The sequence below is a fragment of the Scophthalmus maximus genome, chromosome 6 (genome assembly GCF_022379125.1).
Source record: "Scophthalmus maximus strain ysfricsl-2021 chromosome 6, ASM2237912v1, whole genome shotgun sequence".
In the NCBI taxonomy this organism is placed as follows: Eukaryota; Metazoa; Chordata; class Actinopteri; order Pleuronectiformes; family Scophthalmidae; genus Scophthalmus; species Scophthalmus maximus.
This window is the reverse complement of record NC_061520.1, coordinates 15045967-15073016: the sequence shown is the minus strand read 5'-3', so window position 1 is coordinate 15073016 and position 27050 is coordinate 15045967. Positions and strand designations below refer to the sequence as shown.

The following is a 27050-nucleotide window of genomic DNA, read 5'->3' as shown; positions in this document are numbered from 1 at the left end:
ACACAGTTCACCCGAACATTGAAACGAGACTTTTATTTTTAAAAAAGGAAGAAAAAATGGACATATTCAAATTCAAAGAGAAAACCAAGAAAGAAGGAAAATCTTATTTCAATCAATAAAAAAAACACAAGTTACAGACATTTTTTAGCAACTCTGGCACAGGAAGACAAAAGAAGCCAAGTGGCTTTGCAAAATAACAAAATATCAAAACCTCTTTCCTCTAACAAAACTGTACAAAATGAGTTCTTGTATAAATAAGAAAACTTTTCACAAGCAGGAAGTGAGACAAAGCCTGTCGTATTTTCAAAATGTCTGTGATTCACACAAACCTGGTTCATACAGTGTTGAGCTACAGGACAAGTTTTTAGTATTTCCTGTTCAGAAATGTCACCCGAAGACAACATTTCTGTCAAATACTTATTAAACTGCCCGTCAGCACAATAATAGTAAACTATTTACTACATATTAGTACTATGAAGGTATTGTTAAAAATATGAGGGCCACTAGTATCAAGTACATAAAATGAAAGGAGACATTTTGAAAATCCAGATGGGGCAACATCTAACCACCTGCTTGGAAATCCTATTTTAGCAGCAAAACATTTTGAAGCTATGAAATAAGCCATCAGATCTACAATAGGATGGACAAAAAAAAGTAATTTTAAACTGGTGTGGACCAAAAATAATAAGTGCAAGGAGATTTATTTATTTATCTCCCCCCCCCCCAAATATTGTGTAGTCTGTAGAGTATGCCTCTGATCATTCCTACAATCTAAAAAGTTCAAGGTCCTTTCATTTTCATGATGCAAACTCATTTTGGAGCATCACCACTGACAAGTTTGTAAAAAAAGAAAAAAACAATAATAACCCCCCCCCAAATAAATAAACACTGTATTGTAACAAGTGGTCATTTCATAGTTCCAAAATCCTGTTTTTGTATTAAAAGTGATGGCTAATACATGGAATATCATTTCTCTGAACATATAAACAATATCCATGACATTTTCCTTCATGGTGCACTGAATCTGAAAACTAGCTAGTCACTGTGTTGTCTGGACAGGTTTTAAATCATAAAAAAAAATAATCAAGAAAACACACACAGGAAGAAACAATCAGAAAGATGAAAAAGGAAATTAAAGACTATTTACAAAATGAGCTCTTGTGTCTGAAATCTCTCGCTCTCATAAAAAGCTGCCCTCTGTATAAGGTCGTAGTGAGTCTGTTTACATGCACGGTGGGAATTCGGGGGAATATGCAAATAGACGAAACAAGCGAATTTAAAAAAAAGGAAATCTTTTTCAATTTGACTACACGTGTGCTGCAAATACACACAACTCAATAGACAAAAGCTGTTGGACAGTGTGTTTGATCATTACAGACATAGGCCGTCAACCTACAGCCTGAACATCAACGTCTCAGTCAGGTTCATCACGTCCGTCGTCCTCTACACTGCCTGCAGCTCGTTTCTGTATTGGGTTGTGTTGTGAGTGTCTGCAGCACGTTCGCCTATTGGGTTTCTGTTGTGTGTAGTTGCAGTGCAGTTTTTTTTTTTTAGATGGACTGCATTTATATATAGAGCACTTTTCTAGTCTCAAAAGACCCAGTGATGGAACCCCATTTTACCATCATAGCAAAACCCACACAGACTCCCATGGTGAAAACAACACCACATATTGCGTGCATGTAAACACCCAAATTACAATTTTTCTCTTTCTGAATCTATCAGAAACAAATAAAAACAAAAACACGCATTTTTATCCAGCTACAGACAACTGACAATCGTATGTGGTTGAGAGCACTTCATCTGTGACCGAGAGCGAAACAGAAGGGTGGCTACAACGTCTTTGGTTGCAGAGACGGACAACGGAGGAACACAGCAAAAACATGAAAAAAGACATTTTTAAAAGACAAAGAGTCAGAAACAGAATCATCAAACTGCGTGCCTTGAGAAAGACGCTATCACACTGCGTTTTTCAGTGGATCCCAACATGGATGGTTGAGGAGCGGGAATAGAAGCTCCCTGAAACCCTGAAGCTAACTTGACCGACATGACGACTAACTTGGTGGCATCCAAAACAAGCCTGTTGCCTTTTCCGCAGTATATACAACTTAGTGTCAATCCTATGAAATATCAGGCAGTTTCAAAACATTAAGGCTGAGCTAAAAAAATTGTTTTTGCAGAATTTTGGATCACTCACAAATTCATATCGACTCGCTGTCCCACTAAAGGCTGTAAGAATCATCTTTGATAATGGCACTTCCATGGTCTAGTGAGCAGTCGCTTTGTAGAACCAGTATTTCTATTATCTACATATCTACAGTTTTTGATGTCTGCATAAATTAAAAGTTCAACATATTTGGATGCACTGTACGTGGTGACGTGAGCTTCACTCAACGCGCTGATCGGAACACACACTGGGTTGTTTTGCGTGCGAAGCCTTGTGGAGCCGCAGCGCCGATGCAGCATCAGTATGAATCGTTTGGATCAGCGCGAAATGAGCCGTCACTGTTTGGTTCAGCTCTCGGGGCAGACGACGCGACGATGGGAACAGAAGTTCATGTGTAGAAACAAAAGTGTGGAGAAAACCTGATGTGCACAAGAGAAACAGCATCAATCCCTACGCAGAGGAAAAAACTAACATCTACTCTCTAGAGGAGGCTAAAATCTACAGCTAGGGTTCAATATACGTTCAAGATAAAGTCATCAAAAGAAATAAGGCAAATTAGCAGAAAGGTTTTCAAGTGACAGACGAGAAAAAGACATTTAACTTTCTACAAACTAAAAATCACTGACAGAGAATCAAACTCAGGTGACAACAGCAGCATTGAATAAAAAAAAAACTGACTTACAACTCCCTTAGCTTTCAGACAAATTATTCTCCGGGATTTTGTTAGTCCTCCATTTGATTTCCCTCTTTGCTTTTGCTAAACTATATCTTAATTTAGTAACTGCATCGTTCTTTGTACACAAAATGTTTCAGTAATCGAACTGCTCGGAACTGAAGCATGTTCACTTCATCCCTTCGACGGAGGCGGATGAATTTAATGATACCTGAAGGTTTGCCACAACAAAACCGCTTAAAACCACTTCCCATGGGCAAGGATGTCATATGGAGTCACATGATGACAAAGCAGGACGACTATTGGCTTGAACAGGTGATATTTTGATGGCGTTGTTTTTTATTTTGATGGTGCAATGAATTGAAATTGAATTTAGAGTTCAACCTCAAAAAAAAGTTTAATTAATGAGTCAAACATTAGAGCTCTCCATAAGTGTGTTGCGTAAAGATCCGTTAAAGTCCATATGATCTTGTCTTTACAAACTAATGTATTAAATAACTTTATTTTTTATTAATGTGTCTCAATGATCTAAAAACTCTTTTAAAAAAATCTTTAAAACAAATAGAACTACAATTCAAATATAAATAGAATCAATTGATTGTCTTTTGTTCACTTCTGAAAGAAATGTTAAAAAAATAATAATTAAAAATCGATTTGACTAAACTATAAACAGTCAATGTTATCATCATCTGTGCATGGATAGAAATCTCTGCAGCAGTTACAGGAAGAAGTAGCTTTAAACGGTTTGCCTCCCCCGGTTGACCATGACTCCACACACCAGACCAGCACAGGTGTTTGTAAGGTTTTGAAATCTGTACAAATTGTTGACCCCCCCGCCCCGACTGCTGCAAATAGGACGTCAAACAACACACATCAGGAAATAAAAATAAAAGTTTGCATATTTTACAAAAAAATAAAAGACACATTGTGTTTCAACTCTTTCTCGAATCACTCTGACACGTCCAGAATGCTCTTTTTAAAAATAAGAATTTGTTATATTACGTGCACAAAAATAATGCTCTGTGTCTTTCCCCCCTCTCTTAAGTTTTTTTTCTGTTTTTTTTGTTTGTTTAACTCCTTGTTATGTTCCTTTTATCAGTTATCAAAATAGATCAAAGCTTCTTAGAAGAAGATTCCCACCTTTGGTTGATCGACTCGTGAGCATGTGAGCAGAAAAGTCCAATGAAGTAAGTGTTGTCTTTTTTCGAAAAAAAATAAAATAAAAAATGAATACACAAACACCGCAGGCACACACAGACACACAGACACACAGGCGCGCACACACACACACACACACACACACAAACAAACGCGCACACACACACACACACACATTCCTTTTGTTATCCATGTTCAAGTCCAGGTGCGTGGTGGTGTGGAGCACAGATCTTTTCCAGCTGAATCCGGTTTGGTTGGATTCATTCTTTCGTGCCCTCAGCCCCACCCTGCTGGAAAAACACACAACACAGTATGGATATGCTGAATCCGCCAAAACACAGGACTCGCACTTAAGAAAAACATGCAGTATGAAATTCAAGTACAGTACAAGCATTTTACATCTTGAAGCAAATCATTCTCTCAATTGTGCAACTGCAAAAAGATCTGTGTTTCTTAAATATAACAAATGGATATACTGTTATTATATTGGACTAACTAATTAAAGGACGTGCAGAATTTCAGTAGATTTTGGATGAATTATAATATATAATATTATTTCTAATAATGTCATTACACTGGCAAGCACTGGCGAGCTTTTTCACTCATTCTGACTCTTACATTGTGCTTGTGACATCAGATCCACCTCAACATGGTGGTAAAAACCATCATATCTCATATCTCTGAATCATTTCCAAAAAAAAATCTTTACTACGCATGTTAATGTTAAAGCTGTATTGTGTGATTGTTTTGGGAGCAGTTGAGGGCAGAGGAACAGCTGAAAACACAGCGCTGACATGATGCCTCCATGAAAAGTTCTCATGCCTCATTTATTAGCAAACACGCGCCTGTGTACACATCCTGCAGAAGGAGCAACGTTAGTGTTGGACTGGTGGAGCACACAGTGAAGTTATCAGAGACGTTGGAAACTGGAAACGAAATAGGGCTTCCTTTGCAGGCTGAAAATCAAAAACAATGAGCTGAAAGACACCAAAAGCCTCTGCAAGTGCGCGTAATTTGAATACATAAATTGGACTCAGTCATTTGAACCCCAGCTTTAACTAAAAAAAATATTCATTAGCGCAGCTTTACGGTTTCCTATTTCTCAACTTTTCCTAATTTGATTATTCCAACACTGCAACGCTGCATTGAAGATAAAAAGTGTAGACCAAAACTGTCTGAGCTCAGCACAGGACTGCACATATACGAACAAGCCCCTCCCCTCAACGGATGCTAGAGCACATTTCTACCAATCAGCACATGAGATGCATCATCCCTCCAAGTTTAATAGATTAAATGAAAATGTCCCAGTCAGAATACAAAGTGTACAGAGTTGTTAGAAAGAAAAAAATATATATTTTCGTTGTCCTACCATATAGCTTCACTTGTTGTGTTGGTACGAGTAGTTTGTATGTTCTGCGGGAGTCTCCATGGCGACCTGTTGCTGTTGACCGCCGTTCTCCTGGAAAAAGATGACCGGTTAAGGACATTAGATAATTCATGAGCTCCACACATGCTCAACACCGTCACTCTACCAGCAGCCTTTGTCCTCCTCCCTCCCTCCCTCTTGATCTCAACCAACCAATCACAGAAGAGTTCCTGGCTTACTAGTGTGACTCTTGCCATTCATAAACCTGCCCCCTTTTCTTATTCAATATAACATATTCAATATGTTTCTTACAATTGCTCATCCCACAGGCGCCCAGTGCTACTGCAGAGCGCCGCCCTCCAACGAATAACTCAAGACTCCTTTCAGACATCAGCCATCTGCGACTGGAGCACACACTGTGGAGTCCCAATAAACCAATTCTCCGTCTCCTTCCTTGGAGGTAAATGCGGGAAAAATACTAACTAAAAAAGTATGTGGGAAACATAAGCAATAGACATTAGTAAATCCATTGCACAGAGCTCCAGTCACCAGCTTCACCATCACACACTTACGTACTGAACTATCCAGGAGTTGCACCATTTGTGCAACAATATTCTGTCTCAAAACTTACTGCACATCTTGCAGCAGAGATGACAAATCAGTGCGATGCGTTTACCTGCCACTGCTGCCTCTTGGTGTTTAGGTAGACAAGACAGAGGGCAGTTTCCACACACATCTGCGCATGTGTATAATAACGTGTGCAGTATCATGACTGATCTCAGAGCAGGAGGGTGGAAGTGGAGTCAAGGGCAGCTCAACGAGCACACTAGTCTTGAGCGAGCTACAGCCAAGTCACCGATCAGACGCCTCAGGTTTTACCCTCAATGTGCACAAAGTCTGACAAAGTATGACGGACTCATGCTCGTTTCCAATGCAGCAGTTGAGTTTCCTGCGCTGCAGGGACCCTACAAGGCTACGCAGCACACAATGAGCATTACCTTACTCATTCAACTTTTGTTTCTCATCAGATATTAACATGATGAAAATCTCATGTAAAATAAATGAAGAGAAATTTTTGTTATGTAACTAAAAGAAAGCTAAAATGCTCAGACATTTAGTTGACTAAAACATGAGTTAAAAAAGGATAAGGTTGACTAAATATGACAAAAGATTAACGAGGACACAGGACTGAGGCAAAAAAAACAACAACTGACAAAATGAACACATGCAACAAATCAACAAAGCCAAAAAAGAAGAATTAAAGGAAGAATATTTCCATAAAAGGACAAGCTAATTAGTTTTCACACTGAATCACTTTCTGCTATTTGAAAAACAAAAAAATTCATCATGGATTATTATTAACCTGCATTTACAGGTATTGTCAAAGCCACAAAAACCTGCTTATACCTGTTATGAAATACCTCAAACCCTCACATGAACCTCCTCTGACTGAAGCCTTTAGGCTTAAAATATATATGAATGAGACTTAGCAGGATAAAAGCAGCAGCTTCTTTCAAAGTAAATACTCCCGCTCGAGACTTCTGGACCACAGTTGTCATCCACTTAATGGAAATATGAAAGTTCAAATGTAAGCAGCTGAGGTTGAGGCCAGCTCCATACCTCTACTGCGACACTGGAGGGAGGCACTTGGGTGTACTGGGGGATGTAGGTCCCCTGCATAGTTGTGTTGGCCGGAATATACTGTAGGGAAGGCAGAGAGGAAAACACAGATTGTGTGTAATATTCAACATGAAGAACTTAACTTAAGAACAGTTAGGCAATTTTCTGCACTGTGTGTGTGTGTGTGTGTGTGTGTGTGTGTGTGTGTGTGTGTGTGTGTGTGTGTGTGTGTGTGTGTTTGGTACTGACTGTGCCCGTGCTGCCCAGGGACATGTGGCTTAGCTGCTGGGCGAGAGGTCCCATCATGGACGTGGGCTGAATGGACATAGCGTGATCCATTGTTGGGGTAAGAACTGTACCCTGTGAACGCACAACAACAAACACACACACAGATGCCTCACTCTGAATCACTCTTACTCACGGACATGGATATAGAGGCCATTTTAAAATGAAAAAAATTTAAGTAAGATGGCAACAGGAGTGTATATAATCAATTAAAAGAGTTTTTAGGGCAGTATGAAGAGAGAAGAAGAAGGATAGGGAGTGAAACTCACAGCTGGCTGCATGAGGTATGACTGATGGTGCATCCAGGACGGGCTGTGCACCTGTAGATCAGGAAACACAACATGAGACTATATTAGTATTATAATATATTTGATCTAATGTTGCCACAGCACAGCCACAAGAAGGAATCAGGGCTTTCAAAGTTGCAGGCCATGGTTTCCTTCCTGAGAGTCTGTTAACTGACATGATGTGGACTCGAAGGACTCTGCAGGCTAAAACGAAAAAAGAAATATGAATTATGAATACAGAGAAATGTCCAACCTGGTAAGATGAGACGGGAGAATGCATGTAGGGTGAGAGGGAAGTCTGGGCGATCATTCGGTTTGGAGCCAGACTGTAGGGTGAGGAGTAAAATCTACACAGGAAGACGGAGCAGAGCAAAGAAAGCATGAAGACCCCATGGCTGCACCATGTCAATCTCAAACTACATGAACAGCATTTCTGTGCTCCTCTGATGTCCAGCAGGGGGCAGCACTGCACAAGAGTTTGAGCACTGCACATATTTTCCTGTAGGGCTGGGACTGTTTTCAGTCAGTCTGCGCATACCACTCACCCATTTTGTAAGGCTGTGGGGTCATACGCGAGCGTCATTCCTCCCTGGGAAAACAATACGCAGGATTCAGAACCAGTGAGGTCATGCAAACACGGGTGCAGTCTGTACTGATAGTCAGCGAGCACACACACACACACACACACACACACACACACACACACACACACACACACACACTTTTAAACATGTTCTTGCTTCAATTTCCAACAAGAAATCTTGACATATGATGACAGGAAGCTTAAGTAAATCGTCCATATTACCGTGTCTCCGTCTCTGGCCCAGGGCCTTCCATTCTGGAGGTACTTCCCCTGGTTCTGCCTCTTCTTCTGACCTCCGTCCGCAAACTTACATAATAAGGGCTCTGTGGGGACTGTGAAAGCAACAGATTAAACGACAGAGTGAGTCCAGCGATCGCTGTGGGGGAACAAAAACACTGAGCTCTGGCTCTAACAACAACAATATCAGATTCCTATGAAGCATTCCACGCACCAGGCACTCCCGGTGGGGTCTTGATGAACTTCCCATTGAAATGCTGGATTATGGCCTCGCACTTCTCCGTAGACTCCATTCTGAAATAAAGTCACAGTCAAATTTAATATCTTCCTTGTGGAGCGCGATAACTTTGGATGAGCCAGAATGGCTCAAATCCTTATGGGCCACCACGGCGTCGTAGAATATGTCTTTTGCTGTGGACCGACCTGGCAAATCCCACGCCGCGACTGGTCCCGTTGGCATCTCTCAGAATACGCGTGGAAATGACCTGGCCAAAGGATTTGAGCATGCTCTCCAACTCCTGCTCATCCATAGACACAGGCAGGTTGGAGATGTAGAGATTGGTGGGGTCCTGCTCCTGTTGCTGTACATACAAGTGGACATAGAAGTAATTCTATTGTATTCAAAGCCATAAATAAAGAGAACTTCTTTGTTTTTTTGAAATAAAACCAAAACCTACTGGTTATTGCTGCAAAACCTGCTCTCAGGTGTGTCAATGGAGGAAACAAGTCGAAAGTGATTCAACGTCAGTTGTGATATTTTTTCTTTTTCATCTTTGTTCTTTCATTCGCATTTGTTGATGGAAAAAAATATTTTTCACACAGCAGAGGTGTAGGCAGCAGTGGGATCTGCCTTTTCATCCACACCAAATATCACTAATTAATGTACATCAATGCTTTGTGATATTCGAGTCAAGCATAGTTTTTTAGTACAGTTAAAATGTTTTTCAGCTATTCGTGCCTGGTAAATAAACTGAAAACCCAGAATAATTTCTAACCCATGTCTGTCCAGTGCTGTATCATTGCACACCAACACACACCAACTTAAATATACGCACAAATTGCTAATATTTGTGTGTCTGTGAGGATTAAGGCACAAGAGATCTGGATAGTTTCAAGGAACTGAAAGTGAATCAAAATAATACCGGCTCATTCCTCTATCTTGAAAGTGTAACTTTTGTGTGACTGTGCAGAAGCAGACAGGAAGCCAGGCATGAAGTTAAAGAGTTCACAGAGCAACAGGAGCCTGGCAACCAGGAGAAAAAAAGGGGCCGGGCTTAAAAGAGGAGAAGGGAAATCAGAGAGTTGAGGACGAGGATAGAGCAGAGGGAAGGTGGGAGAAATGTGTGGCTTCAAAAAACTGGTATTTTGCACAGAGGTTGGGATCTGAGTGGATGGGCAGTGGTGGGAGTCTCGACTAATTTGGCTAATGAAAGAGGAGGATGAAAAGAGAAACAACGGAAGAGGAGAGATGAGTGTGTCTAGGAGGAGAAAACACGCCAGTGCCCAGATGCTGGTACAGGTTGGCACAAGAGCTCAGGGGTGTTGATCCGATATACCGAATTCATAAAAGTATTATGGCATTAAACCAGCTGTCTTGAATGATGATTCATCGCCTGTATGTGTAGAGCTTCTGTTCTCGAGCCGTGAGCCACCTGGCGAGGAGATCTGTGACTGTCGTCATTCTGGATGCGGCAATACAACCGTTATGTAACACAGAGGCACACTGCAGGAGGTCAGCCAGACGAGATAAATGTTCAACGATATATGACAATTGAACAAATGGGACAAAAACTTCCTTTGCTTTGCTTTAGCGAAGCTAATACACACAACTATCTGATTTCACATTCAAACTGATATGCCCTCTGTAGCAGATATGAAGATGCTGTTGTGTTTTTCGCTGCATTGCTTCCGTGCCAGGCCCTAGGTGAGCCGTGTGTTCTGAGGTGTGTCTCTGTGTGTTTGGCGGATTTGCCTGCTTGTGTGTTGAACGGCGCATGTGAGCTTGAATTTGAACAGGGAGGTGCTCGGAAGTCAGAGAGGTTCTATTTTTAACTCGCCATTGTTCCCCTGCCCCTGTGCACACGGCTCCTCTGGGTCGGCGGCCGAGAGGCCGGGGTGGCCCATCCAGGGACCGAGCATACTTCAGGGACAGCGGCAGCAAGGTGTGGCTCATTGTGTTTGTGAACAACACTGCAGCAGCCATGGTGAAGGGGCAAACCGGTGAGGCTGCACGCCAGCGTCTGATATTAAACTTATTTTATACTATATTTAGACTGTTTTCTCTGACTTTGAGTAACCCAGTGACACGGACGCAGCTGTGTATATTTAAGTTTTTATAGTGGTTATCCACACCTGTGACGTAAACGTTGTCTGGGTGAGTCGAGGTTTGGTGTCCTGTTGCACTTGCCGGGGCATTGAAATACACAGGATTGTGTGGCGCTGTTAGAGAGGAGGTGCAGTGAACTAAGACCCAGGATTTAGTTGCACTGGACTGGTTCAAATCAACTGGCAGCATGGATCTGTTACAGTTTTCCAGGGCCGGGCTGAGGAAGAACCTGGTGTTACATTGCAGTGGGTCTGTTTGGGTGCGGGACACAGGGAGTGGGCGGGGACATTGGGGTGGAGTGTATTAAGCGCTGGTGTCAGCCCCAGGCCTGGGCCCAGACGATGGACAATGCCAGCCTATTGTGCCTGTCCCATTGACAGTGGGTGTAGTGGCACCCTCCCCTAGGTTCCCTCAATGGGGAGCCTGAGAGCCAGAGGGATCAGCTTAATGGGCCGACAAGAGTTGCTTTGACTGCACACACTCTGACAAAGAGCGCAGAACAAGCGCCACAACAGGAACAGGTTAGCAACATACACAAGCACAGAGACGAGGGTGTGAGGGGAGAGGAGAGAGGAGGCCGGTGAGGAAGGCAGTACAGGAAGGAGACAACGTGGGAATGAAAAGAAAAGGCAGAGAGGACTGGATATTTCTGCTTAATAACAAGTCTGCATGAAGCCTGACTTTACTACTGACAATTTTTGGCTCAGGTCCATCCAATGAAGTATGACGAAACGCACGCCTCTCTGTAAAATAGAGTTTATCTTGTACCCTTGCCAACAGGACACAAACTGGCGAATCAGGCCATAGCATGTAACAGTTTACCTTTTACATGATCAAGGGGACAAATGTGTGCTAGTGCCGGAAAGGGACAAAGACTCTTGAGGATCAAAGTTTCGGTGGACGCTCTTTCGGGATCAATACATTTTAGAGACGGGCCAGATAAGATTTGATCGTTAGTTTTGGGGGTAAAAGAAAGAGGTGTTTGCTTAACAGGGCCGATGATGATGTTTGTGAATTCTTACTTTGGCCATCTGAGCCTGGACCCCACTGGACTTCAGAGCTGTGACAGCTTTCTGTGCTGCCGCTGGACTGTCAAAGTCTACAAAGCCATAACCTGTAACACAGACAACATTTGTGTTAAAACTGCTGTGACATTTTCTGCAAACACAGTTGACTCTGGTTTGTATACATCTGCAAAGAATCAACGCAGAGCCTACACGTTGTGAGTGCTTGTGTTGGAGCTAATAAATAAATGTAGTACAACAAAGAAAAGACAGAAGACGTCCAAGGAAATGACGTGTAAGACCATTGAGAGACATGCACAAGACATGCTACCAAGTGGACCAATAATAATAATAATAATAATAATAATAATAATAATAATAATAACAGTTGTCGTGCTCTGTGTTGTACTAACTTATTTTAGGCTGAACTAAGCTGTCTTCATATTCAATTTTCTCCGTTTTCAGATAGGAACTCCAGGAAATGTCTGCAGAACGGGGTCCAGACATCTCCAGACAGGAGTTTGCCTTGACGAAAGCAGCCGCGGCAGATAGTCTGAGTCAGCCGCGTGCACAACAGCAGGAAAATCTCCGGAACATTCTGTGGCGTCCGGGTGGAGCATGCCAGAGGCAAGACATGACGACAATGAGGAGAGCAGTGTTCTTGTTTACGGTCACCATCACGCCCACTCGCCCACTGTGAATCTTCCGGAGATTTTTCCTGCTGTATCCTCACATGGGCTCACTCTGGCATTCTCCTGAAGAGTGACACGACTTACCTTTACATTTGTTGGTGGTTTTATCCAAGATGGCCTTGGTTGATACAATCTTGCCATACCTGCATGGAGACACATGAAAGCAGGGAATAGGCTCAATGACAGATGAGGTGACTGTGGGGCGAAGTGAGGAATCTGCTCCTACCACTTGCATACCAATCCTACCCCACTTCCTCAGGCTGCGTGGCTACAGGTGTAAACATGAACACCTACTCTTTGGCACAATCAAATGTCTTTTTTTAATGTCATCTTTAGTGTCACAGAAAACATCGCCGTGTCTCCACCCTTCCGACTGTTAGCCGGTGGAGGTTTTTTGTACAGTAACACCGGTGTTGTTTTTGACAGACAGGAGACAGCACCTCAGGGTAAAAAACTATTTGTTCCGGGCCTGTCTTTAGCAGACAAACACAGACTGACAAACACACACACACACACACACACACACACACACACACACACACACACACACACACACACACACACACACACACACACACACACACACACACACACACACACACACGCACACGCACACGCACACGCACACACACCTGGCTCCTAAATGCAGCTCTACTCTTGAATATTTTGGGCCAAAATAAAAACTCAAAAGTATTGTCAGCTGCAGTGTCCACTCTCCCTTTCAAGGCAACTCACTGCACCCTTGATCCTTTTCAGCTATACACACACGAGAAGTAATATGGTGTGTGAAACCTGAGCGAGAGTCCTAACCTGTTATTTCAGTCAATAGATGTCGAGAGAAAAACAAAAACGTGAGTGCAGGAGAATCAATTAATGCAGTAATGCTGTATCATAAAATATTCATTGTATGAAAGTCTCCTTAAAGGCTGTAAATGAGGAGTGTTATGTAAGATGTGGAGACTAATGGAATGCAGTGTTATAAGACGGTGCATCAGCAGCACAGGATAATAGACCTGCCCTTGTCTGGTGAATTCAGCCAGCGAGGGAGGCTGGTGTTCCTCCGTTTGGGCGACATGGCGTCTGGGCGGAATGTACACTGTAACCTGATGCTTCACCCCTACCGTTTGCCTTGCTTCCCACCACGTCCCTCTCCCTCGCTCTGTTTTTCCACTCTCACAGCGCAGTGCGCCGCTGGGTCCTACACTCCGGCCTCGTCTCAGTGGACGCTTGCCCAAATGACTCAGATATGACTGAACGGTCACAGTGGAGACCCGTGACACGGCTGACACCAGAGCAAAAACAGAGAGTTGAAATTGCAGGCGGTTGTTTGTGATGAAATGCAGTGGCCTGTTCTCCTCTTGGGTTTCCAACGTGTACACACACATCGGGACCAGGCATAAACAAAAAAACAGTGGCAAATCTACGTGTGAGCAAGGTTTTTTTTCTCACTTCGGCTACAACAATAGGCAGCAATGACTGGAAGTGTCACCTAATCATTCACCGAAAATGTATATGCAGGTTTAACCTGGTTTTGATTGTTGTGAAATTCAGCATAAAATTAGATAATTATAAAGGAAACCTAATCCCTGACGACATTAATAATTCATCAGCCACAGCTGCACTGACATAGGCGTGACTATAGCCACAAATCTAGAGACAATTTCACACTAAATCACACGTACAAAAGTGTGAACTGTTCCCTGGCGCCCGGGAGACAATGGAAAATGTCCCAAGTTACAGGATTTAAAGCAAAGCAGTGAAGTACTCGCATGTGTGGGGTTCAGATGGATGAAGTTCCTCTTCACTAATATTAGGAATAAAACTGGAACTGACTTGCACAACTTTGATACCAGAACAATCTCTTCCCACTGGTATTAAGCCTCAGAGAGACTTTTTTTTATAGAAGTGAGCAGACTGAGACTAATCAACATTACGGATGGTTTAAAAAAAACTACTTGTCTAAATTAAAATGAAGGACAAAACAAAAACGTTACATCTTGCTTATCTTGAAGTCACAAGAACTTTTGTCACAGTTGAAAACTGTAATTGTTCCTCAGGCCGTTGAGGTTGGCAGATTCCAAAAATATTCAGGGGGAAAACAGATTGGGCAAACTCTGAGAAAATGGAAAGCGAGACCACTTTTTGGGGGGATATGCACAGTACACACATGCTGAAATATTTTGATGTAAAGGAAATCACAGTCTAACTTTGTCTCAAATACCTGGAAAAGAGGCAATGATGGCTTATCTGATTACTATAAATGAGGATTTTTCAAAGTAAAAGTTTGTTTCGTCATTCTGCATATGGCTTCAATCAACTTGTGTGGTGTCTTGTAAGGCCTTGCCGTAATAAGATGTTTTTAACATCATCATAAAGTAAATGAAAGGCTTTAAACCAAACAAAGGGCCTTTATTAATATTATTATTATGAATATAAGGAGATCAGTCAGTCTCGTTAGCTCCACGCTGCCTCTTAATTTTCCTTGTTTCAAGCTCATACATCCAGACCGAGTCCTATTGATCAGCTTGAGTTTTCAGAGACATGACAAAGAAAAACAAAAGCTGTGTTTCATGTTTTCCCCAACAGAGACACCAGGAGAGTTCAAAGGTCTGACGGCAGTGACTGTCTGACCCTCATCTTACCTCCGTCCCTCTGCAGCAGAGCGGCAGCCCACCACACTGTGCAGGCACCGGAGACTTAAAAAGACAGCTCTGACCCATATACGGCCGTCTGACATTCTTTCCCAGCACGCCATGCTACTCTTTCCCCACTCATTTAAGTTTTCCCTTCAAGGGTAAGCCCTCCCAGCCACCCCTGAAGCCTCCCACCCCTCTCCACTTCACAATGACTTCTCTGTTATTCGTCTGCTGGGTTCCACGATCCAGCTGCAGATTTGATTCGATTGTTTGAGCTTTGAAGATGCGCCTGCACCTACACTTCCACTGTTCAACATGATCACCGGATACAAAAACCCAGCACATTTGCTCGGTGAGTGGGGATTTGATGTTTCCGAGGCCTCCACATGTCGGGCCAGAATCGTTCAAATGGCGAATCACACATAATTGTTATAGAGAGCAGCTGCGGTGTTGGTCAGGAGTATTAACAAGTCAGGTTTTATTAGTTATGGTCAGCGCTCGCCCAGGGAGACGTGTTGTTGTGGGGAATGATCCGTGGGAATTACAGATGGACGGCCAAAGTTCACAAATCACTTCTGTGACGTACAGCACAGCCCTGACCTGCAGCAGGCAAAACCAGTTTGGTAGCTTTATTACTGGGTTTTATCTGTGTGTGTGTGTGTGTGTGTGTGTGTGTGTGTGTGCGTGTGTGTGTGCGTGTGTGTGTGTGTGTTTCAAGGCCATCATACTATAGAGGCTAGGCTATTTATCCTGTGGTGATTAAGACTAGTTCACTGCCTTTGAGCCAATTCAGCCTCACTAAAAGGGGGGAGGTTAGATCAGGACACGAGGAGGCTGTACATGCTGTACCCTTCGCTGGCCCCTTTTCTCCTTCTTTACCCCCCTCTCTTCCCCTTTCCTGACTCTCTGCACTTATTCTCTCATTCCTCTAGTTCCCTAGAGGCGATACCATTTTGCTGACAATTTCTTGTGTTCCTATGATTATCAATATTTAATCAAACTGAAACAATAGTTAAGGTACACAAACTTGTGTTATTCTTCCTTCCTGCCTAACCAGCTGCTTTTTTGTACATCAAATTATGGCCTTAAACAATTTAATTTCATGTGTCCGACAGACGAAGAGCGTCATTCCAGACAGCACAGATGTTACCTGCTCACAAGAAGTTAGTTTTAACATGACTCTTTCTCCAATTTGACTTGTTTGATCTGATCAATATACAACAAGGTTTTAACACACACACACACACACACACACACACACACACACACACACACACACACACACACACACACACACACACACACACACACACACACACACACACACACACACACACACACACACACACACACACACACACACACACACACACACACACACACACATTGTACCATTAACCACCGCCAAACCTGATACAACATTCAATTCATCATCTGGAGTAGAGGGGGTGGTCTGATGATTTTTATATTGTCTTCAATCTTGAAGGCGTGCATAATCTACTTTTAAGTTGCACCGTAAAGAACCGTGACATTTAATTCACACTCGGTCTACCCCAAGAACGTGGATCCACAGTAGGTTCACTAACCAGCACAATGATCGCCTGATAGAAGGCAATGCAGACTAGTCAAATTGTATCATGTGTCTTTATCATGGGGTCTCTTTCATGTGTGACATATTTGGAAAAAATAATTCAACGCGCGCTTACAATATGACCGATGACTAGCGTGGCGATGGTTCGGCTGTGCACAGTGAGACACTGAATGTTTCACTCACGTCACATCTGTACAGCTGCACTTATCCATATTGCTCAAAATAAACCAACTTATTGGAGCAGTCACTACGATAAAAGCATAAAATGATGATAAGACGTGACTGCCGATACACTGATGCAAACTTAAGTTGCACAGTATGATCTGTCAGTGTCTTTAAATTTGATGCAAAATTGTTTTTTTCAATGGTTCAACCAAGACAAAGACCATGGGCTAGTTTTAGTCTGGATACTCTCACCCTTTTCAAATCGGGAACCTTGTGGCGGGAAACAATATTGCAACGATTGACGCTCCCTCGGAGCCTTACAATGAGGTTTTTAATCAACTGCTTGTACCACTTATCACAGGAGAGTTTGGGGAAGGTTTAAGGGAATCACAAATCGGATATGGCCCTACCATGTAGGCCGACAGACCTGGATATCGTACTCATGATTAAAGTGTTGTTGCATGATCGTTTTGAGACGCCATCGAGCCCTATCTCCATGAAATATACTTATTATCTTCCTGTCTTATCCCGATACCTCAACAGTTCTCTGGGAGGTCAGTGTTCCCGGCTGTTGCTCACCAAGTAACAATTACAGCACAAAGTACTCTGTAAAAACACTGATTGTTCTGAGTTCTTGGTCGGTGTGTTTTTGAGTTTGGACAGAGGTAGCTGTTTCCCTCCGCTCTTCATGCCAAACTAAATTAACCTGCTGCTGTTGCTGGCTCCATAATATTACACAAACAGTATAAGAGTGGTATGCAACACATCGAACTCTACAAGAACGCACAAGGGTGTTTTTCCCAAAATGACATTTTACACGTTTAAAAATAGGAAGAAAAAAAAAAATATATATATATATAGCAAAGAATCACTCACGGCTGGCAGAGTTTGACCAGGTCTTGGTCCGTGGTCCCCGGATGGAGGCCCCGGATGTACAGGTTCGTTTTACTCAGCTGTTCCCCTCCCCCGCTGCTGCTGTTGCTGCTACTGTTGGTGTTGGGACTGGGGGGCGCCATCTGGTGGCCGGAGGACACATAGGCCTGCTGCCGTGAGAAAGAAACATCGGAATGAGTTTTCTGTGCATGAACACTCCACAGAATTTATTTTTCGAAAACACTCGGATATCAGTAAATGCCGGACAAGAACAGTGTTTTTAGTTTTTCACTCAAAGCGTGCAAACCTCAAAGGAATAACTGCAAGATGTTTAGAGATAAAATACAATCCTGCATAAGACAGATGATTATGTGGGTGCTGCGGAAAATGATATCATGTAGCCCTCTTGTCAACACTCACCAATACTGCTTTCTGAGGGGAATATGGGGCCTCTTGGCTGCCTACTCCATATAGGGAAAGGGGGCCTCTTATGCTTTCTCCATGTTGGGTAACGTCTTTTTACTTTGGGAACCACAAAGAAATCTTGTGGTGCACATCAAAACCAAAAATCTCAGACCAACATTTGGTTTGTCTGATGGTGCAGAATTAAATAAAAGACTGTTGATTCTTACACTGCATTTCTTCTTCTGATTTTTCTTCTACTGATAAAAGCAGTGTGTAGATAGTGGTGATAAATGAATCACTGCCGTCTGGCCAAGCTTGTATTTTTTCTCTTTCCAAGTTAACACTTAAGTTCAACGCTGTACAACGCCACCCCAGAGTTTTCAAACTAAAACAGGGCGAGCATCTTTTCCAAACTTCCCTGTTTTATGCACTCGAAAACTCCAGCGTTGTGGACGGCAGATGTAAATGTAGTACGTTGCTTGCAGACTGTTACTAACAAATGTAGATCTTAATCGAACACTGTTTTAATAATAACTAACATTTTAAAAAGTATTCTTTACTGTCAGTAACAGTGGTTTAACATGAAACTGGTCAACGTTTAATGGCTTACTACATGACAAATGCATAGTAACCTGTTGATGCTGTCCCCCTCTGTGTTGACGGGATGTCCACCTGAACCAATGCTAAACCTCCTCCTTCTTTTCGTTCAGTCTGGGAGGAGCCAGTTCCACTGAATACCGGTCAAAAAACAATGGCATTCAACTATTCAGTGGGTCACCACGAAGAACATGAGGGGCTATGGCCATGACTATGGGATTGGCTAACCTTGGAGATATCTAACAACGGATTATAAAAACCATGCAGATAATATATATATATTAAATTTAGATAAATGTGGTTTAATTATTTCGAAGCTCGGTTCGGACCGACCAGGGCCTTTCTATGTGGAGTCTAAAGGGTCTCCCTGTGTCTGCGTGGGTTCTCTATGGGACGCCTATTGCCCAATGTCAGCAGGGATCGACCCCAGTTTACGCTTTGTTGGTGTGAGGTGTTGGCGTGTCCCTGCCTTTAAAGGTTAAAACAGTAAAGATAATGAATAGAAGGGTGAATGGATGGTTTTATTATCACTTTCCCCATCAGGACCTCAGAAAAAAGACTAATCTCTCCAGGAACAGATATACTGGCTGCTTTCCAAATAAGACGGAGGCAGTAAATAGCGGCACGTCAGTACATCCTATTTTCCCCAAGACGCAACAGAAAGTTGTGTCCGTTTGCCGTGAGAAGATTTATTTAATTACATCAATTCAAAAGCCAAATTCAACGTATGAAGGAATGAGAACAGACATGCTTCCTGAAGGAGCCCAGCAGGGTCCCGTGAGGCAGGATTGTCTCACTTGAGAGAAAGATTTGAAGGGAGGAGGACAATGGGTTAATTTCAGGCCAGAAGACAGGGTCACTGATCAGACCATTGGTGTTTAGGGAAAGCCCAGCAGGAATACATTGGTCACACCAGGACCACCAGCAACATCAACCAATCCTGCTAATTAGTCGCCATCCATAAGACCTCTGTAGCACCGCCTCTCTGACCTGTATTTTTCCCGCAGCATGGCAGCCGCTTCAACAACAACAGACTCATTACTCTGAGGATAATCCTCTCTTCCTCTATCGCCGAAATACCCCTGAAAAGTTTGCATGCGCTTGCTCGCGCTTGGTAAAATGGAGACACAACCCTGATCAAATTAAAACAGAGAAAAGGGGCTTTGTGTTCTTCTCCTTTCACCTCTTTCATTCCAGGAATGTTTACACATTCTCGTCCAAAAGTGAGAAAGGCACAAACAACACGATGTACCGTACATACAGGACTGGGCAGACGATTCACGGCCTGTTCAGTGACACCAGTGCTGTGTTTTGTGACATTTAATTAGAGCCCAACAGATACAGAGTTTTGGGGGCCGATGCCGGTATTAGGAAGTACATGATTTCCGCTATCGATACATCGGGGGATATATATATATATATATATATATATATATATATATATATATATATATATATATATATATGTGTGTATATATATATCATGATTCGTTATTCATATGCTTTTTTGAGGCAGCTAATTTGTGAGTGAAGGCGCAGGACAGCAGAGACCTATGATCTCATTCACACACTCAGCGCCTATTCAAGCACCAGACTGTACCACGAGACATCTTGCTATTCTTTGGAAATTGAAAAAAAAATTCTTGACAGATTACATGTCATTGAAAACTAATCAGTCAGTGATCACACAAACATCAAAGATCACCGTTAGTGAAGTACAGAGGAAATTTGTAAGTAAAATTGCCCCCATTACAGCGTCTCTACAACAGTATTTATTCTGGATGAATTGTAACAGACTGGCTGATCCTATACAGTTTACTGTGTCTGCTCAAAAAGCACCTCAACAATCTGTTCTTACCAACTGCCAAGTTCAATAACTTATCCTAAAGAAAGCATGTTCAATAAAACTGAAGTAATTGAGTTATTTCCCATTATGTGATCCTGGAAGTATCTGAAATCTGAGACCTCGGGAAAAAACAAATGGCTTTGAAAACGCACAAGATGAGAATGTTAATTCCAAAGAACGAGCTGGTCCTCACAAGTAAAGACTAGTTAAAAATTAAAAACGTCAACGGTGCAGTTTTGTAACAAAGGTCACTTTCTGAAGTTACTGCAGATCAGAGACAAGCCATAAAACAAAAGTCTCAAAAATATCACTGGATATTTTTAGGGCTCAACCAAAGATAAAAAACGAGAAAATTTCTATAAATAAAACCATTTGTTCTCATCTTGGTGTAACTTTAGAACAAGACTCTGACAGGAAGTGTCTGTCTCAAATACTGTATGATGTTGGTACTGGTGTAATCTCTAAATACATCAAAAACAAACACCATCGTCTTATGTATTGTCATTAAACTATCATTCATAAGGCCACTTTAAACACTTGCTACTGTATATCTTTTCAGAGGCACAACTGTTTAGATGACCAAGCCTCTTTTTAGACTCACTCCATCTCTGTTTTATCTCCGTCTCTCCCTGTGGGGCTTCTCCAGCTGACCCCAGTTTGACCCACAGAATTCCATGGATTTCCTGGCTCTTGGGGGGTCTGCCCGCCTTCCCATGTCCCGCCTGCTCCCTACTGGAGCGGCTGTTTTCTCCTCAGGCAGAAAAGAGCTGTGACTGTCTGACCAGCTGACCGACTTACATGCTAATGCACGGATTTATAGCCTGGCTGAATGTGGATGCAGCTTCCAGCTTGTATAGAGTTACAGCGTTGAGCTGCGCCCGCTTTACTTTAGGATCAAAAAGGAAGATGAGTCATGGGGAAAAATGTATATTCCTTTAAATTGAACCTTTCACTCCTGGAGCATCAATAACAATTTCAGAAAGGCCTTTTGATTCTTTAACCAAATCATTTCCTGTTTATCGTGCTGACACTGACGCGGACAAAAGCGTGTGTATTTGTTGATTTGTCATATGACACCTCAACAAAGCGTGGAGGAAATCAACATGAACATAAGAATAAAAACATAAGCTAGGGAAAGGGACTGTGTATCTTGTAAAGTGGTGAGCCGCAGTACGGCAAAGGCAGGAAATCCTCTGTCTCTGCTCCTGATCTTATCACACGGCCATTTGAGTGAGGAGCTCTGCATTCCAACCAGGTGACAGGGACACCAAGCTCAAGTCCAGACTCGTTCCAGAATCCTCCTTCCTCTCTAACCCACCCCATCCCTTTGTCTTTTCACGGGCACCTATCATGGCTTCCAAATGTTGTTGGTCTCACCTTGACGCACGTGCACGCTGCAAATGCACGTGCGTGCATGTGGCGTTCGAGACAAGTCGGGTGACAAGAGCTGGAGAACTTGGAAACAGATGCCCACAAACACCGGCCCTCAGCTCAGCGAGAGATCTGAGAAAATGTGAAGCACACCGAGCGTCTGGCATCACCGCAGCACTTGGCATCGGATTTCTGACAGCTGTGCTTTCTCCGAGGGCTCTGTCTCCCTCTGTACCTGTTCACCTTGGCTGGTTTCGAGCAGTTGGCACAGAGGCTGGGGACCAATCCAGCACATCTGACACATTAAACAAGAGTTAGATAAACATATACCTGGCAGAAGGCCAAAAGGACAAAGGTGAGTTTACAGGCGAGTTCAGTGAGGATAAAATCCCTGCAGTTTAAATTATTATTATTAAATACACTTTTATTTTAAATTGTAACGAAAAACATTGGAGGGGGCAATGCATACCCTGAGCATGTTGTAAATAGGCCACTTGATATAAAGTGCAACAATTTTCATAATATCGAAATACACACAACATAAAAGGTATCGTAGAGCTGTGTGCAGTGCTCTTTGCCTCTCACAATCACATTGACCATCTGTCACAGTCATACAGACCATCAGCAGCACCGGGAGAAATCCCGCCCGTGTCGGTGTCCTGTTCAACTTTCCATGAAGGTTTTACCGTCCTCGGCAGGAGACACAATTCAGCACAGACTCACTGGACACCGCTTCCACAATGGGCACTCACGTGACGAGCTTTCAATTGTCAGAAGCAGGCCGACCTCGTCTGAGCACCAGGCCTGCTCTGTACGAGCGCACTGTGGCCGTAGGTCGACATCCAACACACACAGAGCAACATTATCGTCCCACTCGAGACATGTTTCAGGCGACCTGATAACTATAAATACAATATTTAGGGACGCTCCGGTTAGATATGCTGGATCGGCATTAGCATTGATATGGACCATATGAATAGTTTTGTCCAGGATCAGTGTAATCATTAGGGCTGGTTGATTGGTTGGTCGCTCTCATCCAACCAAATTCTTATTGGAATTGGGAGAAAATTGCGACATCAATAGCTTTACAGGAATATTTCATTATTTTCACCGGCAGGAACAACATCTGTGATGTGACACAAGGTCAGAGCAAACAGCAGTTTGTATCTCACAGCTCAACAACCGACATGATATAAACCAACATGTCGTCTAAAAAAAAGGGGGGAATTGGGATGTTCCGTCAAATTTGTGTTAATCACTTGAGGCTTTGACAGCAAATATATCATTATGCTATGTCAAATAATAACGTAAAAACGTTTACTGTGCGCCAAATACTATCTTTTTATGTTCATATACAATTTATTTAGATTAATAAGGCTGCTGCGTAGAGAGCGGTCAGTGCACTGTGGCAGATTTAGTTAACGGGCAGATTATTTTGGGGTGGGTGGTAGGTACAATTTCTTTGGATCCTAGTAATGAAATAATGTGAAATATGGAAGCTGTTTAGCAGGTTGACAAAGGCCATTTCTGCGACAATTTCAATGTCCGAGTTGGTTGTGCGATTGCTTCATTTCATATCTAGGTGTGTTTTGATCCGACAAAGTAAGTTCTGAGGCATCCGGAGCTTTAAATCGCAGCAGTACGTCGATGAAAAGGACTCCCGCCCAGACGGGAACAAAAATCTGATTGACAAGTAGAAAAACAAGGCTCGTGATGAGGCCCTGAGCGAGACGCATGATACCTTGAGAAGTGACAGGCCGCCTCCTGTTATTTTTCCATCCAGGAAGCTTTACAGGGAAAGCGACCAAATTTGATTTGAGAACATTAATTCTATTTACTTGAGGGAGGAAATGAGGTGCTGAGTCAGGGGAGGAGCAGAGCCGCTTTAAGCACAACAGAAAACCAAGCGCCTTTCCGTTGCCGGGCTCTGCAGCCACTCCGCATGCACAAGAGAGCTTTTCTCACCGCTTGGTGTTTTTTTAATTCATTTCAAAATTTTGCATTTGCACTTTAACTTTGTGTACTTTTGCAGCTCAGGTGTGGCAGAGTGTCCGCAAGAGAGGGAAAGAATGAGTGGGAGGTGGAGGTGGGAGGAGGAAATGTTTGAAATCACAACACAGGAACTTTTGCCCTCTGTGTGAACTTCAGCTCCGCAAAATAAAGGAGCCTTAGAGAAGATTGTTCAAGTGCCGATTACAATGCAACTCGCACAAAAATTACAATTACAGCTGCAAAAAAACCCCATTATCTTCATAATTAATTAACATGCTAATGTTTAATCTACGGAATGTCCCAAAAAGAAATGAAGCTAACCAGCTTCCCAGGGTCCACGGTGATGAGTTTGAGTTTCTTGTTTCCTTTGACGAAAATACCAAACCCAAAGAATTTTCCATTTACGCTGATACATGACCAAGACAATCAGCAAATCTGAAGATGGAAAGAAAGAATGTATCTTTGCTTTAAAATTACTGACGCAATTGATTGAACTATCAAAACAGTTGATTATGTTTCTGTCTAAGTGCGATATAGTCACAGAGAGACAACTGTAAACATTGCAACTACACTATATGTCTACACTTAATGTATATGTCATAAGTGGCCATTCAAAATCCTTTACTGGTCCCTGGAGAAATAAGAGAATGGTTCAGTTTAATAGTTCAGGGAACCCAAAGAGACAAACGACCCAAAGACAATCTGCTCTGCTTGCCTCAGACCAGCATTTTCGAGCGTTGACATGCGACGTCGGGAGGACGAGCAGCCGGGCGGTGCCCGAGATCGCAGACAAGACAGTGCGTCAATGGACATTTTCAAAATGCCATTCAAGGAACAGAGACAGACAGTCAGGCAGGCAGAGCAGCAGGAAACGAGGATATGACAGCGTACATATTTGACTTCACGTATAATGGAGGAGCTTTTACCATCATTAGTTCATTTGTCCATAGAGTGAAGACACGTGATATATGTGACCTCTGCCTGGGCAAGTCAAGCAGACTACTCTGGGGGGGTTCAAAGACAACATACATTAAAACAATCTATTTTAATGATGTTTTTCCTGTTGTTGCACAGCTGTACATCAAACCTGGCCCTAGGTCCTCTCGTTGGTTACAGACGTGACAGTGTCCACAGTGAGCGGGACCAAGACAGACTCATATTCCTGGGAATGGAGTCATCGTGGTGTGGTGGGATTTTCTTTCTTTTTCTTTTTTTTCTCAAGGGGTGGGGCAAAGCTGGGCTTTCAAATGGGAAACGAGGAGGAGAAAAAAAAGGAAGAAAAAAAAAGAAAGGGAGAAAAAACCCAAAAAACTTTGCAAACTTTCGCGGCGGCGGAGACAACGAAGAGCCTGGATTCATCTCGCGCTCAAGGAAGACGAAGATGAAGAGGAGTTGGTTTTTGTAACGTGTGTGTGTGTGTGTGTGTGTGTGTGTGTGTGTGTGTGTCTGTGTGTGTGTGTGTGTGTCCCACGGGCTGCCCCGTCTCTCCCCACCCCCACCTCCACAAACACTTCCCCCGGCTCGGACCGACGCGCTGTCCCGACGCGGCACAGTCCTCCATAAAAGTTGCTCTCTCACCATTGACTTTCTCTGTTCTTTTTCTTTTGATATGAGTGAGCAGAGTCGTATCGACATCATCCCCGTAGTAGCGCACACACGCACACACACACACACACACACACACACACACGAAACGCCAGTCGGTCCAACATGACAGGACCGAGACGCGCACCGCGGAGCTCGGCTGCTCCGCGGTGCGCGTCTCGGTCCCCGCCGAACTTCAGCTCGCTACGTTTCGTCCCCCGGTTCCCCCCCGGTTCCCCCCCGGTTCCCCCCGGACACGGCGGCTCACTGTCTCGAGTCGCTCGTCTTCTCTTCTGTTTCTTCTTTTTCGTGTTCTGGTTTTTTTTTTTTTTTTTTTTTTTTTTTTTACGCGGCAGACACGGGCGCGTTCGTCCCGCGGGTCGAACGCGCCGAGAAGGAAAATAACGTGCGGGGGGGAAAAAACAACGAGAGCGGGGTTTTGTTTTGGTTTTACCTTTTTGCTGTTTCTGCTGTTGTAGCCGTTGTAGGGGTTGAGTCCTGCCCGTGGCGGTACGGAGAGCAGCATTTTTTCCTCGGCTCTGTGTGCGGAGCCGCGAGCTCAGCCCAGGCTGCCAGCTGACGTCAGCAGCTGGGGAAGTGAGAGGCTGGAGTCCCGCTGCTCGACTGAGGGGGGCGCTGCTGCTGCAGGACGGGGTGTGTGTGGGCGTGAGTGTGTGTGTGTGTGTGTGTGTGTGAGTGTGAGTGTGGGCGTGAGTGTGTGTGTGTGCGTGAGTGTGTGTGTGTGTGTGTGTGTGTGTGAGTGTGTGTGTGAGTGTGAGTGTGGGCGTGAGTGTGTGTGTGTGCGTGAGTGTGTGTGTGTGTGTGTGTGAGTGTGGGCGTGAGTGTGTGTGTGTGAGTGTGGGCGTGAGTGTGTGTGTGTGTGTGTGTGTGTGTGTGTGTGTGTGTGTGTGTGTGTGTGTGTGTGTGTGTGAGAGTGTGAGAGTGTGGGTGTGAGTGAGTGAGTGTGTGTGGGGGTGAGTGAGTGTGTGTGTGTGTGGGGGGGGGGGTGAGTATGTGTGTGTGTGTGTGTGTGTGTGTGTGTGTGTGTGTGAGAGAGTGTGTGTGTGTGTGTGTGTGGTGCTGGCCCCTGGGTGCCTTCAGGGGTCCTTCACTTCTCTCCACACAGTTCAACTTCATCCGCCGCCCCAACTGCTGTTTCACTCACCAGGGGAGAGACGCGCTTCTCCAAATTCTTTTTCTTGGGACAAAAATGCGTGTAAAATCCGATTAAAGTGCATCATGTTTTTGGGGGATTTCTTTTTTCTTTTTTGGTTTGTCACGGGACATGATTTTACTCTTTGACCCAGTTTCGTTTCTTGGCCTCATGATTAGTCATAAATGCCTTAGCCATTTTTACTGGCATGTACCACACCCAAAACCCTTAGACTGTACAGATGATCCTACATAATATGAATATAATGTATGTTGCAAAGTCCTAACTTGCTCTAGAGTACCTCTATCTAGAAATTTAATTCAGTTTAATAGTGCGTAAAGGCCTAGCCGACCAATATGAGGCAAATTTTTCAAAAAGATTGAAAAAATCGTGTCTTATAGATCCTATAGATCTTAGTCTATTAGGATGATGGTTAAGA

General features: G+C 43.4%; 1 protein-coding gene across 5 annotated transcripts; it reads right to left on the bottom strand.

The window, feature by feature from the left end:
* Window positions 1-18: 18 nt before the first annotated feature.
* Window positions 19-26066, bottom strand: LOC118308924 (RNA-binding motif, single-stranded-interacting protein 2). 5 transcript variants are annotated; one of them, XM_035630386.2, is made up of 14 exons: window positions 25913-26066; window positions 17667-17833; window positions 12483-12541; window positions 11725-11816; window positions 8800-8966; window positions 8591-8670; window positions 8362-8471; window positions 8102-8145; window positions 7810-7903; window positions 7539-7589; window positions 7234-7344; window positions 6985-7065; window positions 5368-5457; window positions 19-4288 (listed from the first exon to the last, which is right to left on the bottom strand). In XM_035630386.2, the coding sequence occupies exons 1-13, from the start codon at window positions 25982-25984 to the stop codon at window positions 5377-5379; spliced, it is 1209 nt and encodes a 402-aa protein (XP_035486279.1). In that variant the 5' UTR covers window positions 25985-26066; the 3' UTR covers window positions 19-4288; window positions 5368-5376. The 5 variants fall into 5 exon arrangements, with proteins under 5 accessions (XP_035486279.1, XP_035486280.1, XP_035486282.1 ...); XM_035630387.2 differs by having other exon boundaries at window positions 19-4285; XM_035630389.2 differs by having other exon boundaries at window positions 8800-8957.
* Between the last annotated feature and the right edge of the window lie 984 nt (window positions 26067-27050).

Excerpts from the sequence above, each read along its gene's own strand:
- LOC118308924 (XM_035630386.2), bottom strand. The coding sequence starts at position 25,984 with ATGCTGCTCTCCGTACCGCCACGGGCAGGACTCAACCCCTACAACGGC. Across the intron at positions 8,472-8,590 it reads GACCCCACCGGGAGTGCCTG|TCCCCACAGAGCCCTTATTA; the intron begins GTGCGTGGAATG and ends TTGCTTTCACAG. Across the intron at positions 8,146-8,361 it reads GGGCCAGAGACGGAGACACG|GGAGGAATGACGCTCGCGTA; the intron begins GTAATATGGACG and ends TTGTTTTCCCAG.